The sequence below is a fragment of the Pyxicephalus adspersus genome, chromosome 10, assembly GCF_032062135.1.
Source record: "Pyxicephalus adspersus chromosome 10, UCB_Pads_2.0, whole genome shotgun sequence".
Classification (NCBI taxonomy): domain Eukaryota; kingdom Metazoa; phylum Chordata; class Amphibia; order Anura; family Pyxicephalidae; genus Pyxicephalus; species Pyxicephalus adspersus.
The window spans coordinates 22,257,176-22,285,014 of record NC_092867.1 but is presented as its reverse complement, the minus strand read 5'-3'; the positions used below and the strand labels follow the sequence as shown (position 1 = coordinate 22,285,014).

Below are 27,839 nucleotides of genomic sequence, written 5' to 3'. Positions count from 1 at the left end.
CCGAACCAAGGTCGGCTTTAACGGCCAGGTGGTTAAACAGGATTTATATAGCGCTCAGACTTAATTGGCTACATGCTTGATCCAGGTCAGAGACTTGCAGAGTAGTAAAACTTTTCAGCTTTGTCCCTCGATCCCAGTGCTACAGAATAGAGGCAGTCATCAGTATCCATAACCTTTGCAATATGTAAAGGGTTTCTTAAAGTGTCTAAAGATTAGCATGCATGTTTGGGCATATCATCAGCACTGTAATATAATGTCCTCACAGGGGATATGAGATTACAGAGCCAGTAACTGTTAATTCTTGTAGTCTTTGCCAAAGGGACTAATGTTAGACTGTCAGATTAATTATACAACACAGGGTTTAGGAAGGATTATGTTTATATAATATTCATTTCTACCTTTATAGATATAATGCTCCTTGATCTGTCTCTGCAGCTCCTTTTTCATTATGGCTTAGCTTGTCTGCAAAGTAATAGCATTGTGGTGCTGATGTCTAGTATTTGATGGGTTGATAAAACTTTGTGTGGTGTTGTTGATTGACGCAGGCCTATATAGTATATAATGGCCGGGCTTAATTACCATGTAGTGCTGACAAAGCATTTTACTCCCCTGAACTATTTTAATGTTATGGTCTGTAATCCACACATTTCAAGGTTTAATGAAGGTTGATCTATTTTTAATGAGCTTTTTGCTTTTCTCTGAATTGTTTTTAAAATCTAATTATGTTCCATTGCTATAGTCTACATATAGCTTTAACAGCATGGATTATTGTCACCGTTAAGTAAATTATTTGCTGTTTTGCAATATCTTTATTAACTGCAGGCAGTGAAAATAAATAGCATCAAGTTCAGCAAGCAGTAAAATGTTTAACAGGCATCCAGTAGACTTTTTGAACTCATAAAATGCCTTTAGGTTTAGTTTCTGGTGTTTGTTAAAAGCCGATCTTAAAGTGAAAATGTTTAGATTTAGAGTTGGGAAAAAGTTGGAATTTCTATCACAATTTGGTTTGTCTGTGTTTGCACTGGGTAGATTTCTACTCTATTCCCGTTTTAGGAGGTCAGGCAGAAGAGGTATAATTAGAAAAAAAGATGTTGTGCTTTTATTTGGTTTTCACTAAAGATATCCAGAAAGCCTTCATACCCTGACACTGGGTCAATCGGTCCCCCACTGCCATTTTCAAAATGTTTCCTATGACCAAGCCCGAAATTACCCAATCTGCCACTCGAGCCGGTCACTGCTGGTATGAATCGGGCTCATATGTAGAACCCCAACCTGTATTCAGATCTAAAATCTACAGATAGGGTTTCATTGTGGCTTTTTTCCCCTTAACCAACGTTCAGTAACCTTAAAACTTTAAACAAGAAGGTAAACCAGGTACCCAATTATTGCTTCATACTCCAACTCCAATGCCACCACTCTGTTGTGTTACCATACATATAAAGATTTTGGTCTTCTCCTTTTTCCCCCAAAATTAACAGAGCAGTAAAAACCTGGCCTGAAAAATCAACCCTTTACACTATTTAAAATGTACAATGATTTGTATTATACTTTTTATTTTTCTTACTTCATATAACTAAAACACAGCAGTAAAAAGAGTGATTTCTGTTCTGTTTTGGCAATTGACCTGGTTTGTATTGCACATTGCTTCTCAGCCAGTTTTCATGACTAGCTGCTTTTGTTACACTGCTATTTCATGAAAATATTGTATCTTGTTTTGTAATCAAAACGAAAAGTAAGAATTGCTATTTACAAATTGAAGAATGCAATCGCTCCTGTATGGAATATTTTCTAGGAACCATTGGTGTTCCAGATGTGGTTGTTTATTGGCCAACAGATTGGGTTGTGCACCCCATAGCTAACAATCGGTTGAAGTTTTCTGTAGACAATTTGCACAAGCAGAAGCGCAGTAAAATTTTCAGGAAGATGTAAACCATTAGCCAGACTGACATAACTTTGATATATTGATATAAATTGATATAATAAGGGGGTTTTAAGATGCTTGCACATAAGGGCGTTTTTTAAAGTTAATGTTTCCCTGTGCCCACTTCAAAAGTCTATACATTGTTTGAGACCAAGGCTGCTCGCTGGTGCTAGCCTCATGGAATTCGTTCTGCAGGTTGTGTTTTTCTACATGTAATTATGAAAAGAAAATGACACAATTAATTTTAATGTTCTCTTTCAGCCCATTTGCTTATGTGGATCCTTTGCATTGTAACATGGCCTATTTGTACATTGAACTGCTTAAAGATTCTCTCAACGAGTATGCATATGCAGCAGAGCTAGCCGGCTTGAACTATGATCTCCAAAATACCGTCTATGGGATGTATGTAAGTACCCAAAACCAAGGCTGACACAGGACCATCTTGATTGCCTCCTTCCTGTACAGCCCTATCTCTCGAGGGAGAAGCTGGACCTTATATTGGTCATTCCCATCTCTATATTCTTTCATAGATGTAGTATTTGTTCAGCCTCGGTTAACAAAGCCTTCACCTGTGAAAATATCATGGAGATTGATCTATGTTCAGATCCCAGAGACAACCCTGATGCTGCATATCCATACTCTTTTTGTCAAGGTCCTCCATCCACATCACTATCATTGCTTGCAGTATCAAGCTTAATTTCCTCTCATCAGTTTTTACATTATTATTTTTTCCCTGTTGTGTTTTTTTTTCTTGTTAGTCGTTACCTTTATGCTGACCCCCTCCATTGCAACATGACATACCTGTTTCTAAGGTTATTGAAGGATGATTTAAAAGAGTATACATATGCAGCTCGTCTCGCAGGTGTCACCTATGGCATTGCATCAGCTATGAATGCAATTCTTGTAAGTAATTGTAAAATGGAAGCCTAGACTTCCAGCCAAGGCATGAAAAGGCAAATTTATTTACAGTGGGGTGGCAAAAGCTTTGTGTTTCTGCGTTTCTATTTTTAAGGGCTTATCCAATATCTATATTGTATAGAGGACCTCATTTATAAAAACTGAAGGAAAGAGTCAGTCCCACAACAGCCAATCAGGTTCTTACTTTGCCGCCAGTTTTTCTAAATGAATTACAAAATGCTCAAAAATGTCAATTTGAACACCCAATCAAACTTTAATACTTAAGCCCCAGTCCTGTCTAATGCTTCTACTTTTATCTAAATGCTGGGCTGTTTGCTGTACTAATTCACCAAGGCTACTGTTGGCCAATAAATGCTTACTTTATGCTTTCAATAGGATCTGCCCATGATCTTGTGGTCTGTGGGGTACTTTTTGTCTAGCTTTATTTTTTTAATGCATGGTCACGTCTTACAAATTGTAGGAGGGGAATAGACACTCTTGGGATGCTCTAGTTTTGACAGATACAATAATGAAGCAATACAACAATGAGTGAACCTACTGCCAGGTTATAAGCATTAAAGTATTTCCATATTCTTAGCAGCAGCAAGTGAACTTTTGAACAAACTCTTCCCTGGCAATATTTCAGGTCTTCTGCTCTGACCATTAGAAGATCTATCCCAACTTTTCCATCTATAGTGATCAGTGCAGGTTTTTCCCCTGAATATTATGAATATGTGAACATTCAAAAGTCCAAAGCTCCTTAGTAGAGTTCATTAAACATTATGTGGCTACACAGATTTAGCATAGGGACAAAAGGAATGTCCATCAACAACGTTAGGAAATTGTTATAGTTTCTGTGCAATGCGTGGGGTAGTCGCCATCAATTGAATCCAGTAGGATGGAAAACCACAAGTCAGATTGTTTTGAATCTGTACGGTTACAGATCTTGAATACGGGCATTCAAAAAAGACCTAATGCTACTAAAAAAGTGCAAGCTCCTTTTCACTAACACAGGAAGGAAAATATGTTCTTGAAGTTTTGGATTTTCCTTTGTTTACTAATGCATACCTAAATATTTAATAAGAACAGTGGTGTGCAGTAAATTATAGAAACCAGTGGCTTTTACATTATTTCTCAGTGTGAAGTGGCCATAATGACTGGTTACTGTGGATTACTGCAATCTCTCCACTTTATTAAATAAAAAGCTATAATACTGGTTTGGTTCTCAAGTTTCCTCCTTAAAATAACTGTGTGTATCTAAGTATGTACTAAGACATCAAATTGGTTTTACCCCACTTTAATAGACTAAGGTTTAGTGTACTTTGACATACATTTGTGCATTCACTTTGACTCATGTAGAATCATGAAAGAAAAGCACAAACTACTCTCAAACCAAAACTAATTTTAGGCCACTAGCTTTAAAGCCTTGCAATTAGGTGAATTTATTGCCCATTTTTACAGTTCTAAAAGATCTCCTACATCCCACCCACTACTTTTAAAACTTCTATATGGTGGGTAAGCTTGCTTTAACATTATAATTGTTGCCTACTTAATACTGGAGGCAAACATTTTATGGGTTCATATTGATTTGTCAAATAATTTGTAAGAGAGTCTGTGCTGCACACCATGATTCCTACTTTTTATTTAGTAAAAAAGATATAAAACAAAATGTAAAAGGTCATTGTGTGCTCAAAAAGATGAGTCTGCATTGTCCATCATTCATGACATAATAAGGCATATAGTCAGGTTTATCTCCAACCTGGACTGAATTTTGCCTGGATCTATTACATTTTAAAAAATGGCTGCCTCCTATGTGTAGCCCATATCATGTCAAAGCATACAAGACAAAAAAAGGGGAATCTTCCTATACTAACACACGCTTTGAGTAGTTCTATCAGGTGAAGGACAAATGTTAACAAATACGTAGGTTAGACACAAGTGATCTGTTACAGATGTACTGACATGAGTGGCTTACTTTCCAGCTCTCTGTGAAAGGTTACAATGACAAGCAGCACATCCTATTAAAGAAGATCATTGAAAAAATGGCAACTTTTGAAATAGATGAAAGGCGTTTTGAGATCATAAAGGAAGCGGTAAGTTATACCCAGGCTCTGTTGTTTTTCTACATTGCTTTGTATATAAAGTTCCACAATTAGAATCCATTAATCTGCCACTGTCCCCCTAAAGCTCAGAAATTGATAGTTGACCATATTGTCAAGTTAGGATGTACGGAAAGGATAGATGACCTTGCCAGCTGGTTGGCTGCCCCACTCACTGTGGAGGTTCTTAAAGAATCAATGATTACATTTTTTGCAGTAGTCGGAACTAAGCCACTGACTACTGCTCACATTTGTTTGCTATTGGCAGCTACATGTGAAACACTACAGCATGTATTATCTCAATAGGGACCACAGGAAAGTGTTGCCACACAGTAAACTTACTGCCCTTCTGACCCAAGCCTTAATGCACAATGGCAGTGTTCAACCAAGAATTTGTTTAAGTTGAGTGGGAAGAAATTGTAGGCGGGTGGCAGTCCCTGTGTTGTGACCCAACTCTTTAGTAACCACCCAAAAACAGCCAGGTCACTGAAAAGGGGCGGGTGGCGTGCCCAGCTAAAAGGGGCTGAGGAGAACAGTAAGCAGTCTTGAAGGTACCGCTATTCTGTCACTCAGGATATGAATAGGCCATATTTTCAATGTTTATGGGAGGGTTTTAGGATATTTTGAAGGATATTAGGCCCCTTTTAACACCAGTTAGTCTGCCATTAAAGATATTTTAAAGCTTGACAGTGACATTACCTTCAAAGCATGCAACCAATATTCACCTGCTCTGCTGCCGAAATTGTTGCTGACAGATCTTCAACATCTGCAACACATTTGGGTGTATCAGATGCTTGGCTCCCCCTTCACTCTCTGGTCCCTTCCACTGGTCTCTGTGTTAGTGACAGAGGTCAGAAGATGAAGCCAAAGATCCCAACATGGTCCACTGGCATCAGCTTCTCCTGAAATGTAGGACTTTTAGCAAAGTTATCTCCAATGCAGGTAATGCAGCAGTTTACACTTTTTAAAAGAACATCATTAAGCTCAAATTTAGATATTATAAATACCAGTTGTGTGTTGCACAAAGCTGTTTTACAGCCTGACATATAGGACTAGCATGATAACTAAACGGTATGAAGACACAATAGACTAGAGTTTGCCTTACCATGACTCTTCTAAAATCTAATATAACAAAGTGTTAATTTTCCATCATTCAGTAATAAATTATAACCCATTGTGTAAATGTAATTGTTAAAATATATTGGGTTTGTGGTCTTGTTTTGCAGTACATGCGATCTCTAAACAACTTCCGGGCAGAGCAGCCTCACCAGCATGCCATGTATTACCTGAGAGTGCTGATGACTGAAGTGGCCTGGACCAAAGATGAGCTCAGGGACTCCCTAGAGGGTGAGTTCTAAATGGTTAGAAATCTCTTCTCTGCAAAGAGCTCTGTCTTACCGCCATATAAAGTAACCTGTAACACTAAGATATATATAAAATGAAGTGGGTTCTGTTGTTGGCAATGACATCCTCTCAGGACAACAACATCTACACCACAACATTGTACTTCCTTTTTGTAACACAGGTTATTAATGTACATTAGTATGAACATTTCTTACACTTCATGTGTATGTACATTTCTTTCAAGTTTCTACTTTCTTTTTCAAAAAAAATTTCCAAATGTTTTTAAGTTAGGATGTAGTATTTGCTGAACTGTAAACCTAGAGTGTAGTGTAAAGATAAATTAGTAGGTAAGACTACTCTGGGAGTTCTAATTACTTTCTGTAGAAAACCTTTGTTAAAAAGAACGTAAGCTTGCCATTAGACATCAGATTGCATTCAATTGTCCTGGAAGCCACAACTGATCGATGCAAGTGCTCTAATTTTACACTTGGCCCTTTGCATTGTATTGTCTGGAAAGCTCGATATTCAACCTGGCTATTCTCACCTTCTCTATATCTGTTCTGAATTTGTACCTGAAAAGAATGTAAAGCAGATTTTAATGGTTTTGAATAGCCACATTACCCCTTTCCCTTATTTAGCCAGGCATAATGGAGCTGGTTGCCCAGAACCTTTTGATATGAATTTATCACAGATTACAGTGTTTTTTTGACATCAGCACAATAGCTGTGTTCCCAACAGCATAAGATGTTTGCAGTAATATTTCCTTGAAGTGTAATGTAAACTTAGGTTTTATATTTTGCATTGTAGTGTGTGTCCAGCTATTTGAAAACATTTGGAACACATTTGTTCTAGTAATAGCATCGTAACTGGGAGCTTAAGCAAAGGAAATTTGTTGAACGGGTACAGACACAAACATCAATAAAACGCTAATGGAGGAGAAAAACACATTGACACATAAATTTGAAAAAATAAAATCGGCTTTCCTTAACAACACACAGCAACAAAAATGAAGCCTACAGTAAAGTGCCCAGAAATACATGGTAGTATATCTTACTGCAGTAAGGGGGTTTAATGGGGTATTAATGCATCACTCTAGTTGGCCTTAGCCTCATTCCAATATTGTTTTGGTCATGCACACAGTAGAACAAGCAGAATGCATTTGCAGTGATAGATGGTGCTATGTTGGGACCTATAGGTGCTGTGTTGTCTTTTTGCATTAACACAATTTATTTGTTTTATCCCCTTTAGAGCATTCATAGCTTTCTGTGCTTCTTGGTTTGTTTGTACCAGCAGTGATGTTTACTGCTGTTCTAATAGAGCATTTTCTAGTTCAATAATACTTCATTTGCCTTCCCAGAAGCCCCATAAATCATATTCTGCTCTCTGCAGAGAGTCTAGTTTTATCTCTGAACAGCACCTGAACAAGCGCAGCTATTAGCTGTGGAGCGTGAAGACATGTGTTGGAAGATTGCAAAGCACAAGCGTGGAAACTGGGTCACACAGCCAATGGATTAGAAGCAATCTCGTGTCATTTAATGCAAAATAGGAACTTTCTGCTCTACTGTTTATCATTGCTATATGTTCTTATACTGGAACCAAATTTCAGAGCTGTTTCTTAGCTTCCTTTTGAAGTCTTACACTCTGATGTTTCTTTATGGCAAATATGTAAATGTATTTTACTTGTTACTGCAGGGCTCTGGCAGCTAATACAATTTCTTTAAACCTTTGGAAGTTGCCAACTTATCCCTCTGTAATATATTTGTTGTTTGGTCACTAAAGCATTTAAACATTTCTAGTCCAATTTTTTATTTGGTGTCCACACTGGCAAGCTTTTTATATTTCAGAGATGACTTGACCATCGGTGATACAAAAGTAAGCTAGTCTTAGTTTTGGAACACACTAAAATTTTTGAACAAAGGCTTTGGGAGTTGCTCATTCTTCTGTGAGAACAGATTCTTCATTTTATTGCCTAGCTTTTTCAAACATTGGATTCAATTTGTTTGTCTGTCTTAAGGGAAGATTTGTCTGTCTACAATCTATACATTCTGCCTAGAGCTGTTGTCATGGGCAAGCAATAGGTTGCAATGGCCCCCCAAAATGATCTCTGTGCTTTGCTACATATCCTTCTTTAAAATGTCTGATCTTCCAGAGTAAGGGTACACACCTAATAAAGAAAGCAAACCAACCCGTAATGCAGAACCATCTCACAACAGTTTTGAGTCAAAGGAAGTAACTTCCAAGTCACTAGTAAAACCATATGTTGGTCTTGACTAATTTTCTTTGGCAGTTTTGCATCAGTTCATCTTTGGTCCTAAGATTTATTCCTTAGTGTGTGTGAAATATATATTTATATTGCTTGTTACAAGGTGTGGCTGTGCTAAAATTTGTCTTACATTGTTTAGTGAAGACTTGGCTCCAGACACTCCATGTTTTTTTTCAGACTCTAACCGCCATGTATTAATAGAAATGTCTAATAGGTAATGGCTTTCCCTGTCTCTTCCAGATGTTACACTTTCCCGGCTGAAAGCCTTCATTCCTCAGCTTCTTTCCCGGTTACATGTAGAAGCTCTTATCCATGGAAATATCGTAAAAAAGGTTAGTTATGTGCTGTGTCTAGATTATTTATATTTTGTGTTTGTCCCCCACTCCTTCTGGTTTATATTGCATTTTACGTTTAACAAGCCCTTTCTGAGGTAAGGTTATAGTTGTTGCCCTAACCTCTGATAAGCAGGTTAAAGCACATCTAGGAACCAAAAGCTTAAGAATTAAAAAAAAAAAAAAAAAAAAGCAAGTAAAGGGAACTTTGGGTTTACATAATGTTAATTCATCGTCAATACTTACTTATTGTGGCCAGTGTTTTCCACCCCGAGTCCCACTTATTGACCTGTTTTTACATAACTGGAACTGACCATTTGAGTTTTGTCACATTAGGGTTCGAGCATGACGTTTGTGACCTTGGAGGTAGATTTAGCGTGTCACAACAATGTAGCAACGATGCTTTTTGCTACAGTCCCCTCCCAAACAATCACTTTGAGTTGTGTTAAGTGGAGTAGGATTTAGTAGTATATATCTATCCTGAAACCCATGTATAAAAAGATTCCTGAAAATGTCGTTGATTTTCTGTTTCCAGTAAAAGCTGATTTTCTGTTCAATTTTTTTTTCTCCAGTCAGCTCTATCCATTATGCAAATGGTGGAGGATAAACTGATCGAGCATGCTCACACAAAGCCTCTTCTCCCAAGCCAGCTGGTCAGATACAGAGAAGTACAGCTCCCCGATCGTAAGAATTAATTACTTGCCTTTCATCCTGTTTTTTGTATGTGGACATTTCTTTGTGACCCATGGAATTTAATATATTTTACAGAGGGATGGTTCGTATATCAACAACGGAATGAAGTGCACAACAATTGCGGTATTGAGATCTATTATCAGACCAACATGCAGAGCACTTCGGAAAACATGTTTTTGGAGCTGTTCTGTCAGATTATTTCAGAACCCTTCTTCAACACGCTGCGAACCAAGGAACAGCTAGGTAAGGCATTTGTAGGGGAAACCTGGCAAATAAGCAAATGTCTGCTAAGCTGCACTTTTTAATGACCTCAGAATTTGAGAAAATTAGTCTCTTGCAATGCTCTCAAAACTTAGTAAACTCAAGGAGGCTTTTAAGAACAGTGTATTTAGCTTACAGTGAACCGGTGTATTTAATGCAGTCTGTTGTACTTGGTTTGTGGGCTAAATATTATTTTTATCTTCGGATAACTTTTATCTATCTTTTTATCTTCTAAAATTGTTACAAAGATTCCAGGCTGTACTTTTTGTAATGTGTTGTAGTTCCGTTTCATCTACTAAACTTTTTTTTTTAACTTTCAAAGGTTACATCGTGTTTAGTGGCCCTCGCAGGGCAAATGGTATCCAAGGCCTGAGATTTATCATACAGTCTGAGAAGCCACCTCATTATTTAGAAAGCCGTGTTGAAGCCTTCCTAAAGACCATGGAGAAATCTCTGGAAGAGATGTCCGATGAGGCCTTCCAGAAACATGTTCAGGCTCTGGCTCTGAGGCGCTTGGACAAGCCAAAGAAACTCTCAGCTGAGTGTGCAAAATACTGGGGGGAAATCATCTCTCAGCAATATCACTTTGACAGAGGTGAGGAATCACTGCATGATTGTATCTGCTTTTATATATGGTGGATGGGGCACTAGATAATATTAAAATCCCTTCACCATTCATTTCCAGAATAATGGCAACTTGTGAGGAATTCTGCAGCTGGTAGTGGGCTACTGTGACCACCAGCATGCCAACTTGTCTTAATCAAGTTACATTTATGATAAATCTGTATTAACAGTAGATTTAAACTAAGTAGATGCATTTGAGGCATGCTGATAATGACTCTCAACCCTTCACATAATGACAAATGAAGTCCATAAATTTTAGTTTACACTTAACCATAAGCCATAATTACTACATCACTTAAACCAAAATGTAATGCTAAATCTTTTGCATAGCATTGGATATCCCCTATTAACCTTAATTCACTCACTGTTTACGCTAATTAACACCTAAAATACATGCTTGCTGTATTTGTCACTGAAGTATCGGCTATGAAATACTTATTCCTAAGCAAAGAAAGAGCTGTGAGCAACTGACCTGACCCACTATGCAATTCCTGAGTGATCTTTTAAAAACCCCAAGCGCAATGTGAAGAGTATAGATGGGGGTAGAGTTTTGTATCTACGATTCGAGTTTTACTGTGAAGTGAGGAAACAGACTAGCTGATATTTATCCCAGTCTACTACACTTACCCTGTACAAAGTTTGTCTTATCTTGGGTAACTGGTTTTGTTTTTTTGTTATTTCTTTTTCAGACAATGTTGAAGTGTCATATCTAAAAACCCTGACCAAGGATGACATCATGAACTTTTACAAGGTATTCATGAGCTCTTTTTGTGCCTGGTGTATTGATTCCAATGGAAAAAATATCTTTGTGGTCTCATCATTTATTCAGCAGAGCGTTGAGAAACTTGCTGCATTTTGCTAAGCCTTTCCAAGATGATTTATGTGTTGCCTTAAACTTCTGTAAACTAGAAGCCGATATGTTGATATAAAATGTATTCGTCTGGTAAACGGTAAAGGTGATGAAAGAGGTAAAACTTTCCTGACTAGTCCCTTTACTAGTGGAATTAGCTAATGCCACAGGACATGAGGCAGATACAGAAGATTTTGAAATATTTATGCAAAAACTGGAAAATAACTGTTGGTATATGGCATTATCCCCTGATTTTCTGAATGTTTCTTGTGTGACCAATACCAGCTTGGGGACTCAAAGAGCTAAACACACTTGCATCCTAAGACCAGCAAGCCAGCATATATGAAACTGACTTTCCCATCTATGACAAACTGCCAGTACTGTAAAAAAGGACCATTCATTTTTACTTGTAAGAAATGAATCCTATTTTATAAATTTCCATTGTCATTGGGCTCCAGACTATGCTGTTACAATGCATTTTGCTTTTTAAGAGCCCACTTATCACTCTTCTTACGATTTTACGACCATATTCATATTTCTGCTGGCAAAGCACAGGCTTGTGTATCATGATAGTTTCTTTGTACACTTATTATTTCTAGACAGGTCACTGACAGCCAAGACATGCGTCACAATTTGAAGTAAAACTTAAATATAGTAATGGATGTTCTATATTTGCTCTCCATTCTTTTGTCCTTAAAATGCTGGTTAGCAGCATTCTGAAACCGCTGTGAGATTTGTTTCCTGGCAACCTGATTTGCATTGGACTCGCGCTGGGGAATTAATTTTGTGACTAATCTTAGCTACCAGCAAAATATGTGTCATTGTCTTACAAAAAAAAGTTCAAGGTCATGGAGTTGGGGGAAAAACATTTTGGTTGCTTTAGAACCGCTAATGTATAATTTGATGATGAGATAATGTTATATAAGTTTTACTGATAATACATGCTTTAATTAAGTTGAGTTCATATTCTATGTCAATGCTTTATTATGAGCAGATTGTGATCAGAGGTCTTTTGCAGGGTTTGCTTGCGCTGGAAGCTCCAAGAAGACATAAAGTCTCTGTACACGTGCTTGCCAGAGAGATGGATTCATGTAAGTGCCAGATTGTAGATTGTAGACTGTTGTGCATTGCTAATGATAATGCTAAAGTTTTGCTTGTCTTTATAAATGGTTTTTTTTTCAGGACTAACCACAAATTTTCCTGCCTCATCTAGTAGTACAGCATGGCACATACAGGGCACATTCTTTCACCAGCCACAATCTAGTAGTTTGGGTGTTGAGGAACAGACAGAAACTTGTGAGCTGCAAAATCCCTGCTCTGCCTCCTATGAAAAAAACCTATTTAAAACCAAACTCTGTCATTTGCTTAAAAATGAAGATAAATGACTCCCTTCCTGCATTAGAAAGATCTTAAACCCCTCACCAAGCCCATTGATTTAATTAGTGTTTTGGCCTCCATCACTTTTCAGCATTAAACAATTTCAACAGCGTCCAGTGTCAATTTTCTCTAGCTTGAACACGTTGTTTTTATTATCAGACCCTTTCCTCACTACAGAACTCAACAGGGATGGTATGGTCAGCAAAGAAAACCATGCTTTCCTTTTCAAGACATTTTAGTGGAGTGGGCTGTAAAACATATTTTTCTAGCCACCTGTCAGCAGTCGGCTGTTCATTCAGCCAGATGTGAAGGAACACAGAGGTTTCTATGCACTGAAGCATTTAAGTAACCCAACTTAAAACATCACTTCCTGGCACCGTATCTGCATCGGCATATTTGCCAAAGATACGAAGTGTGAAAGGGGACCTTGAAGTAGGGAAATGTGGAGGGAAAATTCCAGTGCATTTATTTTTTACCTTCCCCCTCCACTTCCTGGCTACTTTCATGCCACCTAAAAATGTTTTGGGTTGGAGGACACACTGGAATCACAGTGAGGGGTGTGGGGGAATATGGACATCCAGGAATTCTAGAATTGTTAAATGCTGAAGCATCTAGACTGAGGTTGCAGTGCTGGAATGACACAGGAAGATACGAACTAGAGAATTGTAATGACAGTTTCTTTACGAAGTAAAATTTTTTCTTCCAGCTGCCATTGATTCTTACTACAGGTGCATGTTCCATGACTTTTGTACCATTGTTTGTGAGCCTCTACAAGCAGTGGGGTGATGGGGGAGTTCCCTTTGTGTAAACTGTGTGATGAGCTCAAAGAACAAAGTTTGATTTTATAAACTTTTTATGTACCTACATTCTAACTCGGGTGTCATACTCTGGCCGGTGTTTATTTGGCCTAAATATGGATTGCAGCTGGCCGGCCGCTGCATTGAGATAGTGGCGCTACTACAATATACTATACTATAGACCAGCGGCCTCTCTGCCTATGCATGGCCCCTCATTGGACTGTTTTTATAGACGCAGGGGATTGTAGTAGCGGTGCTATTTCAGTTTCAAGTTTGACCCGCGACTTTTTCTTACTTAATTCTGGCCCACTGTGTATTTTAGTTTTTCACCCCTGTTCTGTTTTAATTAATTTGTTATGTCCAGGTCCTGTTGTTGGAGAGTTTCCAAGTCAAAATGATGTTAACCTTGCACCTGCACCACCCCTTCCTCAGGTAATATACAGGGCTCCAATAACCCCCCCAATTGTAATTTTTTTTTTTTCTTTCTTTCTTTTTAAATTACCCAGCACATAACCTCCCAAGCTGAAGCCTACTGTTTTATGTTTGGGAGTAGCAGTCTCTGTTCCATCCTAGCAGGGGAGCCTTTCTTACTTTACCAGTCTTTTAAAGAAAGATGAGAAGCCATGTCAGGCCGCTGTTCTTCTCTTGTAACAGCATTGTCTTCACCTACAGGTGAAGGTTATTCATCACATAATGTTATCCTGCAGCCTCATTTTTTCTCTGTGTGTTTGATTAGTAAATTGTTTTCCTTCTTGTTCACGGAGGGACACGGAATCTTTTTGACTTCTACTACTGCCCCAAATATCCCATTTACCTCTACTACCAGCATGCGTATGTGTTTTGATAGTGGGAGTATTGAACCTTACAAAGTGTTTTTCCTGAGCCTGATTAGGTAATAAATTATTATGATATCATACAGTGGACATATTAGTGTGTTTGGTTTTTGTCCCTATTGGTATTAGGAGTGATTATCTTTGGTCTCTTAAGTGTTTTTTTTATTTATATGCCAGTGATTAACACTCCTGTAGTAGTAAAACCCAAAGGGTATGAGACTTTCCATGTTCCTAAGTTTAAAAAAATTTTTTTGTGTGTACCTAATTCTCTTATAACTAATGTGATATTGTATGTTTGCTTTTAGCCCGAAGTCATTAGCAACATGCCAGAGTTCAAGAGGAGTCTACCTCTGTTTCCTCTCGTTAAGCCACACGTCAACTTCATGGCTGCAAAATTATGATCCTCAAAAGATCAGCAAAAATCAGAAACTTCCGAACACATACGTTCCCCAGTGGGGTTAGAAATGAGTGAAAATTGTGATGAATATAGTAGGATTTTTCCAACAGTCCATTAATAGAAACAAATTATAGTGAAAATCTTATAACTTAAATTTCATCGTGGCATGTCTAAAACAGACAGAATCTGAATTGCATCTGTCCTATAATGAAAGCTAGTGATTTTTTTTTAATTGTGTGCATATGTAAACTGTTGACTTGCAGTGGATAGGGAAGGCGTCTTCTCATTAAGGCATGCCGAGATTAACTTTTTTCTGGTGTCTCTGTGATGGTTTGTATTAAGGCTTAGTGATGATACACAATTTTTTTTTTTCCTTTTGACAACAGAAGGTTAAAAAGAAGACTGCAGACCTTTTCTATTGCTTTGGAAAACCTGCACTGTCTGTGGGTTGGGATCGAATATTATTAGGACTTCAAGGTCCTTGGCAAGATATAAACATCATGTAGACTTAAGGTGCTGCTGAGTTGTAAAGTATATAGCTGGAATGTTAAAACAGCCACCATGTTTCCATTTGTCTGTCTGTAACTGTTATGTGACCTGTTGGGGTTAATTTTTGAAAACCGATGTATCACCTAGGTCATGCCCAAAACTCCAGCACAGATTGTTAGTAGAAGGGGTCAATGAGATGTTCAAAAATTAAATTTTTATGCAAATCACAAACTGCACTGACTCGAAACTGAACCAAATTCTACTCTATTGTCTTTACTACAAGTATATTGTTTTAAAATTACTGCAATTTGCTATGTATGTATGTGATTTCGCATTAATTCACATTTGCATCTTATTGACCATCTCTAATTGTTAGTAAGGTATAAAGTGCCATTGTTTAAACTTTTACTTAGACAGTGGCACTTCAAACCTAATTGACTGCAGGGTTAGCTTTGTTCCACCTTTCAGACCACGTCAGCCTGTGACACTACAGCTTGTTCAGCAGCTTCAAATCCCTGTATGCTTACTGGGACTTGTGGTACTTTGATAACTGGTATGCTGCAGCCTGGTCGAGCTGGCACTTAGTGTGTACAATGTTCTATTACAGTTTGTACAAATTGTTTGTTCCATGTATTCTCATCACCCATTACAACTTCTCATCAAGGTAAAATACAGAATTAAGTACACCATGTGTCAATATCTGCCTTGTATATGTAACAACTTAAAGAGGTAGTCCACACATTCATAAATCTCCCAGAGTCCACCAGTGATGCAAGCTGTGTCCCACCAACCTATGAAGGCAACCCACACTTAGGGCATAATATCCCCTGACCAAAAAGACTCTTAAAGAGAGTCTGAACCATTGTTATGATTAGATTATTTTTCCCCTTTGGGAGACGGGGTGGGGGGGGGGGATGAAGGATTAAAAGGATTATAACCAGAAATTAATCAATTTGACCATGGAGCAGAAGCTTTTAATCTTTAAAGATCATATTGCAGTTTTATAATCCAAATATGCTGAAACTATAAAAGTATATACAAGACTTTTATTTATTATTTTTTTTTCCATTATTTTTAATTTCATTTTTAAATCTGACATACTTTGCATCTGTTGTCTCAGGGTTTCTGTGGTTTGCTGCCCATTTAGACTTTATAAATAAAACTGTTTTATTTAAATGAGACCTACCTGTTTCTTTGTTTTTCTCCACATTGTGTTGTCATACTGTGCCCATTTGGTAGGCCTGTGCCTGCAGATGAATAAATTTCTAGTTGATTACGATTCTTGCAAAATAACTGGACGCAAAGGTGTGCTTTTACCCATGCAATGATCCAATTTGGCACATAACAGCCCCGTTTGTATCAGGAGTATTGATTTGTCAAAAGCTGACAAAAACACTTTGGCCCTGATTTATGAAAGCTCTCCAAAGCTGTAGAAAATACACTTTCATAAGAGAAACTGGGTGATCCAGCAAACCTGGAATGAATCTGGTCCAAGATTCAAAACGTTTGCAAATTATTTTTAAAAATCCATTCCATGTCTTTTGGATCACCGAGCTTCACTTCTGAAAGTGTATTCTCTCTAGCCTTGGAGAGCTTTCATAAATCAGGCCCAGTATCTTGGAAATCTCTTAATATTCCTTGTTTTTGTTAAGGAGAGGAGGTGTTCCCATTCTATCAGGAGCCTTGTCCTTATGTTTTTTTATAGAGACGTCCAGGTTTACATGAACAGTTATCCCTTTGCTTTTCTCCTTAGCTAAACAGGACTAACCTGGCTGTGCAATGACCGCTGTGGAATTGTGGTAGGGGTCTCAACACAGCACTCCCTGATTGTGATAAAAGGACCAGCAACCATACAAATCACCCACACACCTGAAATAATTGCTTTACAGAATTAGTTGTATTGCAAATTAATCATGGTCATAAAAACATTTTTGTATGTCTTTCTCGTGTTTCCAAACATAATTTACCATTTGTCGCCTTCCAAGTCTTTAAAGGTCAGCTACACCTTATAAATTCTCCTGTTGTCCTATCTACTGGTTCCCTATGTGCTTCTTCATGGATAGGCCAAGCTACGTCCAACCTGCACAATGCTTGCCTAACACCTCTTTGGGGACCTGTCGCTTCATATCTATGGCACACCTCATTATTTTTTGTTTCCATGGCATTGCAGATCTGACATCCCAGTTATATTGGTGTAAGATGAGTAAAATGTTATTACTACATGCCTCCGCTAATCTCATCTTTGATTCAACACCTCTTTGTAGGTTTGACTATACTTTTTTTGCACTGTAACAAAGGACAGCTAAAATCCGATTGGCATTGCACATGAGCCTTTATCAAGTTGACATTAAGGCATGATGTCCCACCCATTGTATTTGGTTTCACTACTTCACTCGTTTGATTGGCTGTCATGGATCTCCACGTATCACATTTCTATGTTTTTTAGTCATATCAGCCCAGCTATCAATCTATCTCATTAATTTATATTTATGTATTTATTACTACGAATTATCTATTTGACAATTTAAATGAATCGAGCCTTACTAGATATTGGTGCTGCTTTATTTAAGATAAATAATGAAAAACTCAAAATATATTTATCATAAGCAAGAATTTGAGATCTATGCAAATCAAGCTTTTACTAGATGACTTATTAAATGTTCTTCAAGTCCATCTAAAGGGAAGTAACTGGGTCGTCCTTTTTCATATATGTTAGTATTTTATGTTGGATAGCATGTAATCTTAAATTGCATTTTTATAGGAATTGTTTTTATGAGCAATGTGTTTGTCACAAACTCCATAAAACAGGATAGTTAAGACATTGGGTCACTCTACTCAAAACAACTTTAGGAAGCTTTTGAAGGAGCTGGTGTAAGTAGAAAAATCTTATTTTTTACATTTGGATAAAATGGGAAAAGGTTTAAGCTATGTACACACATCAAATGATTCTCGTCCGATTGCTTCAGGGCTGTTAGCCGACGAGAATCTGACGTTTGTACAGTGGCCGCCCGACGTTCATGAATCTGCCCTGGACGAAATTCATAAACGCCTACAAGACAAGTGAAGGTTAGAGAGCGCAGCGGGGTGCCACTCCATCATTCTCCCTCTCCGTAGAGCAGAATGGCACTGTAGGCGCAGTGTTCATTCGTTCATCTTTTAACCTTTTGACGTTGGAAAGGATCGTGAAAGATATAACGTGTGTACGCAGCCTTAGACTTTGCCAAGTTTTTATCACTGTCTGTGTTCCCACAGGAAGATAAGTCATGGTGACCGTTGTACCTGTAGCATTGTACCTTTTAACACCACAATTTCATTCTAGGTTAAATCCTGGAATGTCTAATACTGTAATGGACAGGATGCACAAAATGCATGTATATGTGGGGGTAATGTATAAAAAAAAAACAGCAGATAAGTGGTTACCTACAGCATATGGCTACATTCCCATTTTAATTTGTGATCTAAAACCAAATCTGCTTCATTGCATCTTACCACAAAGTGATGCAGGCGATTGACACCTAAAGATTTTGTTAAAGGCTGACTTCCATGTTATGGCCATTGGTTCCTTCCAGTAGCCCCCACGTCACTAATGAGCCCTGTAGAGAAAGTGGGGCTGATAGGAGGAACAACCACAGGGTTCAGCATTTGACAATGCTGGGAATGTGGAAATCACTAAGACTGTGAGCTTGAACACTGAAGTTTGGATTCGGAGTGATAAGAGACCAGTGTCGTCTTCTGCAGTTGGCCAACTCATTAGAAGCAAGGAATTGCCCGATGACTGCTCAAAGTCCAGCTCAACCCAAAATAAATTAAGACAAAAATTCAAAGCATTTCTGCTATTTGGTAGAAACCAAAAGTATAACTGTTGGAGTTCCTGTAATACAACAATGTTGGCAAATGTAGTCTGTCATTTATGGTTTTGCCTGCTTTGGGTGTGATGTGGTCACATCTGATTATTGATGGTGGCTGAACTCGGAGTGATGAAATGAGTTATAGTGCTCAGTGTGAGCACATTTAGGCCATGAAACAGATATGCTGTCCACTAGTTTCTTATAAATAATGTTTGTGTTCATTTATCAAGCTGATTACTATTTGAATTTCTAAAATTTTGGGTTTAGGTTGGCTTTATGTTCGAGTTTGGATATAAGGGAGGTTTGTATGGTTAGGTTTTTCTTATAGAGAATTGCTTTGTCTTTAGCCAACCCCTAAAAACTGAATATTGCAAAGAAAGAAATAAAGAAATCACACAGGTGTTGTGTTTTTTTTTTTTTAGTAACTAAACAAGCACTTCTATTAAAGCAAAGGTGATCCTAAACCTTAGACAGGAAGGATTAGTTTCTTGGAATGCAATGGAATCCTTAAGTCTCCTTTCCTCAGGGAAGTATGGGACATCTATTGTATTTGAGTCATTGTAGTGGCCAATCTGCAACTATCCATAGATAATAAAATAACAAAACGATGCATGTATCCAATTCTGCAGCCCCGGTAAGTCATGTGTGTAATTTTTCAGCCAATTATGGAACATACTGTAGACATCTCAGCAGCATATATCTTTTGAGATTCTAGTAGGTGGAAACCAAAAACTTGGGCTCGATGGACCTTTTATTTGCATAATTAACAAATATTGGGACTGGTTTGACAATTATCATGTCTATAGTGAATTTTCTATTCTACCCTTGTGGACGGGGCTTATACTTTACTGCAAGGGTTTAATGCTCATTCAGGGCTAAGGTACTATAAAAGGACTTTTGCTTTCCTTTTCACTTGCTCCCCCCAGCAGCCAGTACAATACTCTCCCATCTACATTGCAGGAAGGAATAAGGCAAGTAAGATTTCTATTTACATCCCCTTCTTCCATACCTTTTGTAGTATTTTTTTTTTTTTTTTTTTACCAGGAGTTTCCTTTAACCTATTTACTTTCTTAGGTGTTTTGAATGCACATATTTAAGGGGAATTCAAAAATGTTGGTCCTAGGTAACTGGATAATTATCTATGGTCAATTGTATTGATTGAGGAGCCAGCAAGGAGATTGGAGCATTACCTTGGCCCAAACATACAACCAACAGCCTAATGGTGTTCTTGTGCCACCAAACCAGCTTTGACCCCTGGAGTCAAACTATACAAGACGTTGGAAGGTGTCCTGGTATTTGGCACTAAGACATTGGTAGCAGATGATTTAAGTCACACTGCCTCCACCAGCCTTCATCCCATAGGGCTTTCCTAACACATTAAATTTAAAAACTGACTGTTCACTTACTATGTATTATATCTCATCCCTTCACTTCTTACCAAGGTAATCAGTCACTCATTTCACCAGTCACTGGTTTTTATGTTTTGGCAGATTGGTGTGTATGCTTTCTGTTTCATGAAATCATAGCAATCTAGAAAATTGAATGCATGGATGATACATCCTTATTTCCAGTCTGTGGTGAGTGTGAGGTTAGTGTTAGTGCTGAGAAATGTACTGTACACACATTGTGTTTTAATGTTTCCTTATGCAGTTGGAATAACTTGTAGTTAATATGCAATTTTCTTGTTTCCTTTTTTTGAACTAAGATTTATTGGGCATGTCTATGGATTCCATAGGTGAAACCCATCGCTGCAGAGTTCTAAGCAATACCAGACTACCTATAGCACGTTACTGCAACCACATACACTGTGCTCAGCCTAAATGTCAAGGGAAGCTGTCAGGTGCAAGTATGGAAGCTGATATTGGTGTAAACCCTGGGCTGTCATACCTACCTAATCACTGACCTGGACATTGATACCTATCGCATACCCTGACACTTCTCTGGCATGCTGGTTTCAGGTCTTTGGCTCCTCAAAAGTTGAGGTGTGAATGAGAATGACACCCTCTAAACAATAGAAATGGTAGCTCCCTTATTTCTGTCCTGACAGCTCCTTTATAAAATGAATCTGTCACATATCTAAAGGAGAACCCCATCCAGGTTTGTAAATCGGTCTTTCTCAAACTTTGCAATATTTGGAAGCCTTGAAAACACTTTCAGGTCTTAACAGGTAATCCCTGCTGCAACTGCTATATCCACAGGTCACAGTTTATTAACATGGTGATCAATGGGAAGAATGTCACAAAAATAAGGGGGCAAATATAACTCATCCTAAGTATACTATTTACTCGCTATAATTTACATATAACATGTTTAGAATATATTAGTAATATAACAAAGTTTTACCCACTTTTAGAGCGTTTGATGTAGGCCTTTCCTGTTCTGTATGGCAAATGCGTACAAAAAGTATCCCAACACATTAAATGACTGCTGTGGGTAATACATGCAATATGACCGCAAGCTCTCTGCATATATATTACATGAGACTGAGATATCTGAGTAATTCTGATAAAAGCAGGGTACTGCAAATAAAGCATTACAAAATGGCTATGGTAGCCCATGCAGTATATTTGGTGACATTTTTTTTCCCCTCTTAACACAGTGCCTGATGTGTACTGGCCCATTCTATTTCCATGGAGGGGAGGCTGTTCTTTTATCCTAATCTAGAATCCGGTATGTATTATGTATATGAAGGAAGTTTCCATAGTTTTAGGCTGCCACTTCAACGGTCAATGAATCCTGTGGCTGTGGTCACATCAGGCCCAGGGTGCATTCATTTAAAACTGACAGATTCATTTTAAAGTCTTTTTTTTTTTTTTTCTTTGTTTCCAATGATTTCCTTTTGTAATAATGTGTGGGACTATTGCTGTTGAAATGTTTACTATGTCAGTACTGAGTGATAGCCGTTTACAATAAAGTAACAATATATTTAACAATGGACTGTTTTCCCTTTAGTTAGAAACAACACCGAATATGTTCTGGTTGGTGCGGATCTCCCTGACTGCACAGCCCAAAAAGTGGCACCGAATTCTGTCCTAAGGCCATGGCACACATCGCTGATCTGTCACTCATTTCAAAGATGTGATGAGTAATCACAACGCACATCAAAGGTGGATTTTTATATACGCATATAAAGTTTTTCTTTGCTTTTGTTTTTGGATAACATACTTAGGAATTGTTCCCCATATGAAGCACCTCCCTCCTCTCTACCATATATGTTTTTTTTGGGGGATAACTCTAAGTACTCTATTTATTGAAACACTCATACCTTGAAGATTCCCACTGGGCAATGTCTAAATTACCTATTTTATACTGTAAATGAAGCTCTCACCTGGCATTGTGCTGGCCAATGTACTGTGCAGTCTTGGTAATCACCAAGGAAGCACACAGTGTCCTGGTGAAGGAACAATGTTATAGGACAGAGTTCTCTGCTTTCTTTTTAATACTGGCACTGGTCAGTTGCTGCCAAACAATTACTAGTGTGACCGTTATAGTTTAGGAATACAGTGGCATCATTCCCCATCTATACTATATAAGCCAGCTCTGCCTTCTGTTCTGTCTTTATCTTCCCTGTAAGATCATGTACATTCAGCTCTGACCTGGTTGGCACCTCCTGCTCCCCTCTTAGTCTGGGTGATTGTCAGGAAGCTAATAATATGTCTGATTCATAAACCCTCACAATATATATATATATATATATATATATATATATATATATATAACACTGGACCACAACTCATGTTTCCACATAAGTAATTTGGATGGATGATCAGAAGAATGAAAACAAAAACAAATCCAGGTGCTATACTCACCTGCTCTCCAGGGCTGCCCCAACCGACTTGCCCAATCACCAATTCGGTGCCATGCCTGAATAATGCCCAGATTGTGCCCTGCACATAACACATTGTAATAACTTGGAGGTCCAGGGATGTCACATGGTTTTTTTGGGGGGTTTTTGTATGAGTGCAGCAGTGCTTTAATGTGAGGAGGTAAAAAAAAGCCTTTAAGTTGGGCACTGTGCCATACATGTAAATTTGTAAAGTCTTGGGATAACTTTTATGCACATTCTTGTCCCACTCTAAGGCACTAAGGTATTGAAAAAAGAAAAGAAATCAGCAGTACCTAATATTATATTTCTAATCCCTTATTATTGATCTTTAAAGACAATCAAAGCCCTTATATCTTTGCTAAATCTGACAGTATTACACCCCTGATGGCTCTCAAAGAATCCTTCAAGTATCAGCATTCAGAAGATCAAAATTTAATTACCGATCTGATTCTTAGCCTGTGGGGAGATTTCTGGATGTGGTTCAGATTCAAGAACTTCACAATATTCTCAGTACATCTCATGTCCAATTCTCCAAAGATTTAGCTTTTAGTCCCTCTGGTGACTACTTAGACAAGTCGCTTAATTCTCAACTTAACAAGATCTGCAACCAATGGTAATTGGAATGAAATTCTATAAAAATGAAGTTATCTCCTGGAGTCAGCTGTTCTTTAATAAACTCACTTTAGCAGCTATTAATCTCTGACTTGTTTACTTCCACACTTTCTAATTACTTTGATAGGGCTTAATGGGACACCAACACAGGTAGCAAGGAATGGCAGAATATTGCTCCTCAGGCAAACTGATAAATATACAGCTGAAATGCATTAATTTACAGAAGATTTGTATTTGTCTATCCAGTACTGAAAGCTGGTTATAAGTAATACAAACAGTTGTATGGCTTTTATTTTACAGGGTGATGGCTGTTTTTATTCAATTGAACCTGTATTCAATCTGAATGGCTGCTGAGGAGACATTTCTGAAACAGTTGTATGGCAAACAGTTGGCTGTACAGTTGTTTTATGTATCAAATAAAAGGGGAAAGTTATTAACCATTGGCAGATGAAAAAAAAGAAAATCTGCATACGTAAAAATATGTGAGCAGGGCATCAAGACATAAAAATGGGCAGAGTCACTACCAACCTATTGCTCTGGTTCCTCTCCAGACATTTCAATCATTAGCTGACAGATGGCACTATGTACGTTTGGTGACCAATCTTAGACAATGGGAAGAGTTAAATAGAATTTTTGTGCTCAATCTAAAATCTTGGGAGTCCATTGAGGGACACCATTGGAGATATACTGTTGCCTAAAGAAGGCTTGGACATTGGCATACATAACAATGTAGGCCAGCCAGCATAACGCCCCTTACTACAAGCATTTATTTGTGAAGAAAGCAGTAATAAAAGTATGATCATAACCACAGAGTAAGAAAATGTAGCTTGTGTACCTCCAAATAAAAAAAGTGATTTTTTTTACAAGAATCCCCCTGCGGATCACAGGAGTTTATGTACCTTTAAATGTCCAAAAGAAGCCCAACTATGGGAACGGCAACACCTAACAAATGCTAACAAAAACTGATCCCTGAGGCAATGTAGAGAAAACAAGCTTGACACCAGAAAACCCACGATGCACTAACAAATCTGGAAGGACGTGTCTTGACTGGAAAGGGTGGAACCTGATCCTAATATTATAAGCTTGGGTAAGGATGTGCCTGAGATACCAAGTAAGGTGAAATGAGAAGCTGGGGCACCTTGGCAGAGAAAGGATAGAAGACCAAATATGTGGCCCTATTGGAACCTCATTATGCAATACCTTTTACCATTTATTGTTTCCTACAGACCTTTACCCAATATATTTTCCTTCTTTCCTTCTATTTTCCTAAAAACTTTGGCAAAACCTTCAGGAGTAAGAATTCTACTTTACTATTTGTAATCGGTAGCTCTGCCACCAGCTGCTCCATTCCTGTGCTTTGTGGCCTCATCTCACTTCTCAATGCCAGATAATAGCAATGAACTGTACATCTATGAGCAGAGTTTCCCTCTAATACAAATAGAAAGAATTAGTCACATTCAGTACATGATATGGCAACATCAAATGATGTAATTTAATATAAACTACTGAATGCTGTACTGTCACAGATATAAATGTATTTGGAAATATATATTTTATTAATATTTAACATTGAAAGAAAAAAAACATGTTTACAGCAAAATGTGTTATTTCAACGTAAGCCAAAACTCAACAAAAGCCAATTAAAATAACAAATGTGACAAATGACTCCTGGCTCACGTGCACAATGCATCAGATTCCAGAACAGTGGGGAGACAGAACACATTGTAAAAGATAATTCCTTGTTGGACTGTCACTAGGTGGGGAAGAGGAATGGAAATATATAAAGGTCTACGATCACTAGATTTACTAGGAGACATTTTTACAAGACTCAACACTGCACCTCATTATTTTCATACCTTAAACAAAATCTCTGGCTGAGTATTCATTTGGACTAGTAAATCCATGCCAGGTCTCCAAATAGGGTTTTCTACTCAACCCTTAATAGGAGAATGATTGGGCTGCTTTATTAAAGAGACTCCTAAAAACTTTTTAGGCCTAATGCAAACCTAATCCAATGTATTTTTACACTAAAAGCAATGGCACAGTGGCATTTGGGGTGGTAAATTAACAGAATCTAGGTGCTCAATCCACCTTGCCATGTAGCTGGCATTTAGGGGTTTTACTACAAATTTCTACATTTGGCACAGAGCCAAAAATTGACAGTCCAATGTGCCATTTTATTTACAATTAGTGTTTGACAATATGGCCTTATTCTACTGCATGTTGTTTTATCCTACCTCTGCCCTCCATAAGAAGCTACAGAAACATCTGCCAAAAGCACACACATGTAGCCCACATTGGACTCCAAGAACTATCTTTTAAGGAGAGCTTCCATTGCCAACTTCCTTCTGAACATTGCTAGTTGTCTAGCGGTTGACACCCTGACCAACACCTTAATCTTTAAAACTGGGGTTGATTTGGGTAGTAGTTGAAATCCGTCAGCCTATCAATAAAGTCATTGGACATGAAAACTGAACTCATGTTGTAAATCAGTAGAGTGCAGCTTGAAAAACATAAAACATAGCTATGAATTTTGAAAGATGTCCCCCTGCTTTCCCTATAGAGATAATAAACCATGAACAGATCTTTAGTCTTGGAAACTGCAATAAAACTCTCAGTGTAGCCCTCATAAATGTACATGCATCTAAAGCCCCCAAAAAGTTACACTACCTGTCTGTCTACATATTAGTAAGCAGGCCATGATATGCCAATAGGAGAATGCAGAAAAATGCCTCCATCTGCATCTCTTTTTGGAGAACATGAAAACGGGTAGACGGTCTACCAGGTTTTTTATTGTGGTCTGTGTTCCTATTAGGAAGATTTGCCCTGATTATCTGGCTTACCAATATCACCAAGAAAGTGAGGAGGAATCTAAAATTGTGGATGTGTCCCCAGTCTAGGAGATAAAGAAAAAAGGGGCAACTCTCCGAGAGGGATTTTTCTCAGCTTTGGGTCTCTCTGACTGACCACCATGCCAATATTTTAAGAGCCTGTGGATATAATAAATATAGAAGGGTTCCTTGAAGACCTGTAGGTTTTTGCAAGGGTTCACCTCCATGTTCAAAAGGTGGAGAAAGGCTGCTTCTAGGTCTGCTCATTGTTTATTCATTTAAAAAAAAAAAGTCCAGGGACAAATTCTCATTGTCTAAAGTACATCTGACTCAAAACAAATTCTGAAGGAAGTCTTTTAAATCACAGATGTAATTGTGTTCTCAAAGTAAAAATGTATCTTCCTTTCCATTACTAAGGAAAACCTTGAATGACAGTGAGATCTGAGTTCTGGAATTGTGTGCTATTCCTATAAAGTTCTCTACAAACCCATGAACCTATTTACCATATCTTTGTAATACAGGGTACAAATTTCTTTCCTAACTCCAGCCTGTTAAGAATTTTGGGAAGTGCTGTGGCAGAAATTCTATCAATGAATAAGAAACCATTGACTCCTCAATACAAGTCTTTAAGCTGCAATATTCAGGGCATTGTTCTAGTAGATGTAAGCTGCTTTGAGGCTTTTTATACTGGGACATTCTGAAAAATATCATTTTTTTTTGTACTAACCAAGTTTTGAGTCACAATTACATTCAATAATACAGAAATGGTTCTACTTGCATGTGGCTACTCATTAAACAGGGGGGAAAAGAGAGCCCCATGTACATGTACAGCCATACCATCACGGTGAATAATTTTCTCTTGATTTACAATGAAAATGTATTGAAAACCTATTAAGACATTCATGTGTGCGTGGGCATAAAGCAGTCCCTTACTTCCAGAGTGTGGATGAGATAAAAGCCTAGTTTATTAAAGCGAGGTAAAGTATATTTCTGTTAATGGATATATATACAAATATTTATATAAAAAATATAAAGGACACAGTCACCTTACCCATACAAAAGTGCAGAGACCTGATTCCCTTATATACCTGACTTGTGTTTCTGTGTTGCACCTTCCTCTGTAATTAACAGTTTATGATCCGGTTGAGAGGTGTCACAAAAAGCGTGGATGCAAGATAAGGAAAAGGGGGTCAGGGAGAGAGTTCCTTTATTCTGCAAGGTTACATTATCTTTTAAGCAGGTTCAGGTTCCTTTTAGACTTGTGATTAGAAAGTGCATAGTTAGCCCGCCCGGGAACACCCACATGCCCAGGCGCAGTTTTTGGAGCCATCTCTAGGGTTTGATCAATGCTTTGTTGTATGGTTGTGGTTTGGATCTTCCTTCAGAATTGGAAAAGAAAGAACACAGCAGAAATAACATGTTGCTTCCATGACCCATACCACAACCCACGGCCAACAAAACTACATGCACAACGCTTGCACAAAGTGTTTCCCAACTGCTCTGTATGGGAGCAGTTGGGAGTGCAGTTAAGTCTGTGGTACAATG

The 27,839-nt window shown here is 38.0% G+C and overlaps 1 protein-coding gene across 1 annotated transcript in view; it reads left to right on the top strand.

Moving 5' to 3' along the window:
• IDE (insulin degrading enzyme) overlaps nt 1-16,358 on the top strand; it is a 36,660-nt gene extending 20,302 nt beyond the window's left edge. The window contains exons 10-20 of the mRNA XM_072424868.1: nt 2,183-2,327; nt 4,801-4,911; nt 6,144-6,264; nt 8,765-8,856; nt 9,429-9,540; nt 9,625-9,792; nt 10,133-10,405; nt 11,124-11,185; nt 12,303-12,375; nt 13,823-13,890; nt 14,597-16,358. Coding sequence (XP_072280969.1) covers nt 2,183-2,327; nt 4,801-4,911; nt 6,144-6,264; nt 8,765-8,856; nt 9,429-9,540; nt 9,625-9,792; nt 10,133-10,405; nt 11,124-11,185; nt 12,303-12,375; nt 13,823-13,890; nt 14,597-14,692 — 1,321 coding nt within the window. The 3' untranslated portion in view covers nt 14,693-16,358. The remainder of the gene's footprint in view (nt 1-2,182; nt 2,328-4,800; nt 4,912-6,143; nt 6,265-8,764; nt 8,857-9,428; nt 9,541-9,624; nt 9,793-10,132; nt 10,406-11,123; nt 11,186-12,302; nt 12,376-13,822; nt 13,891-14,596) is intronic.
• The last annotated feature ends 11,481 nt before the right edge of the window (nt 16,359-27,839 follow it).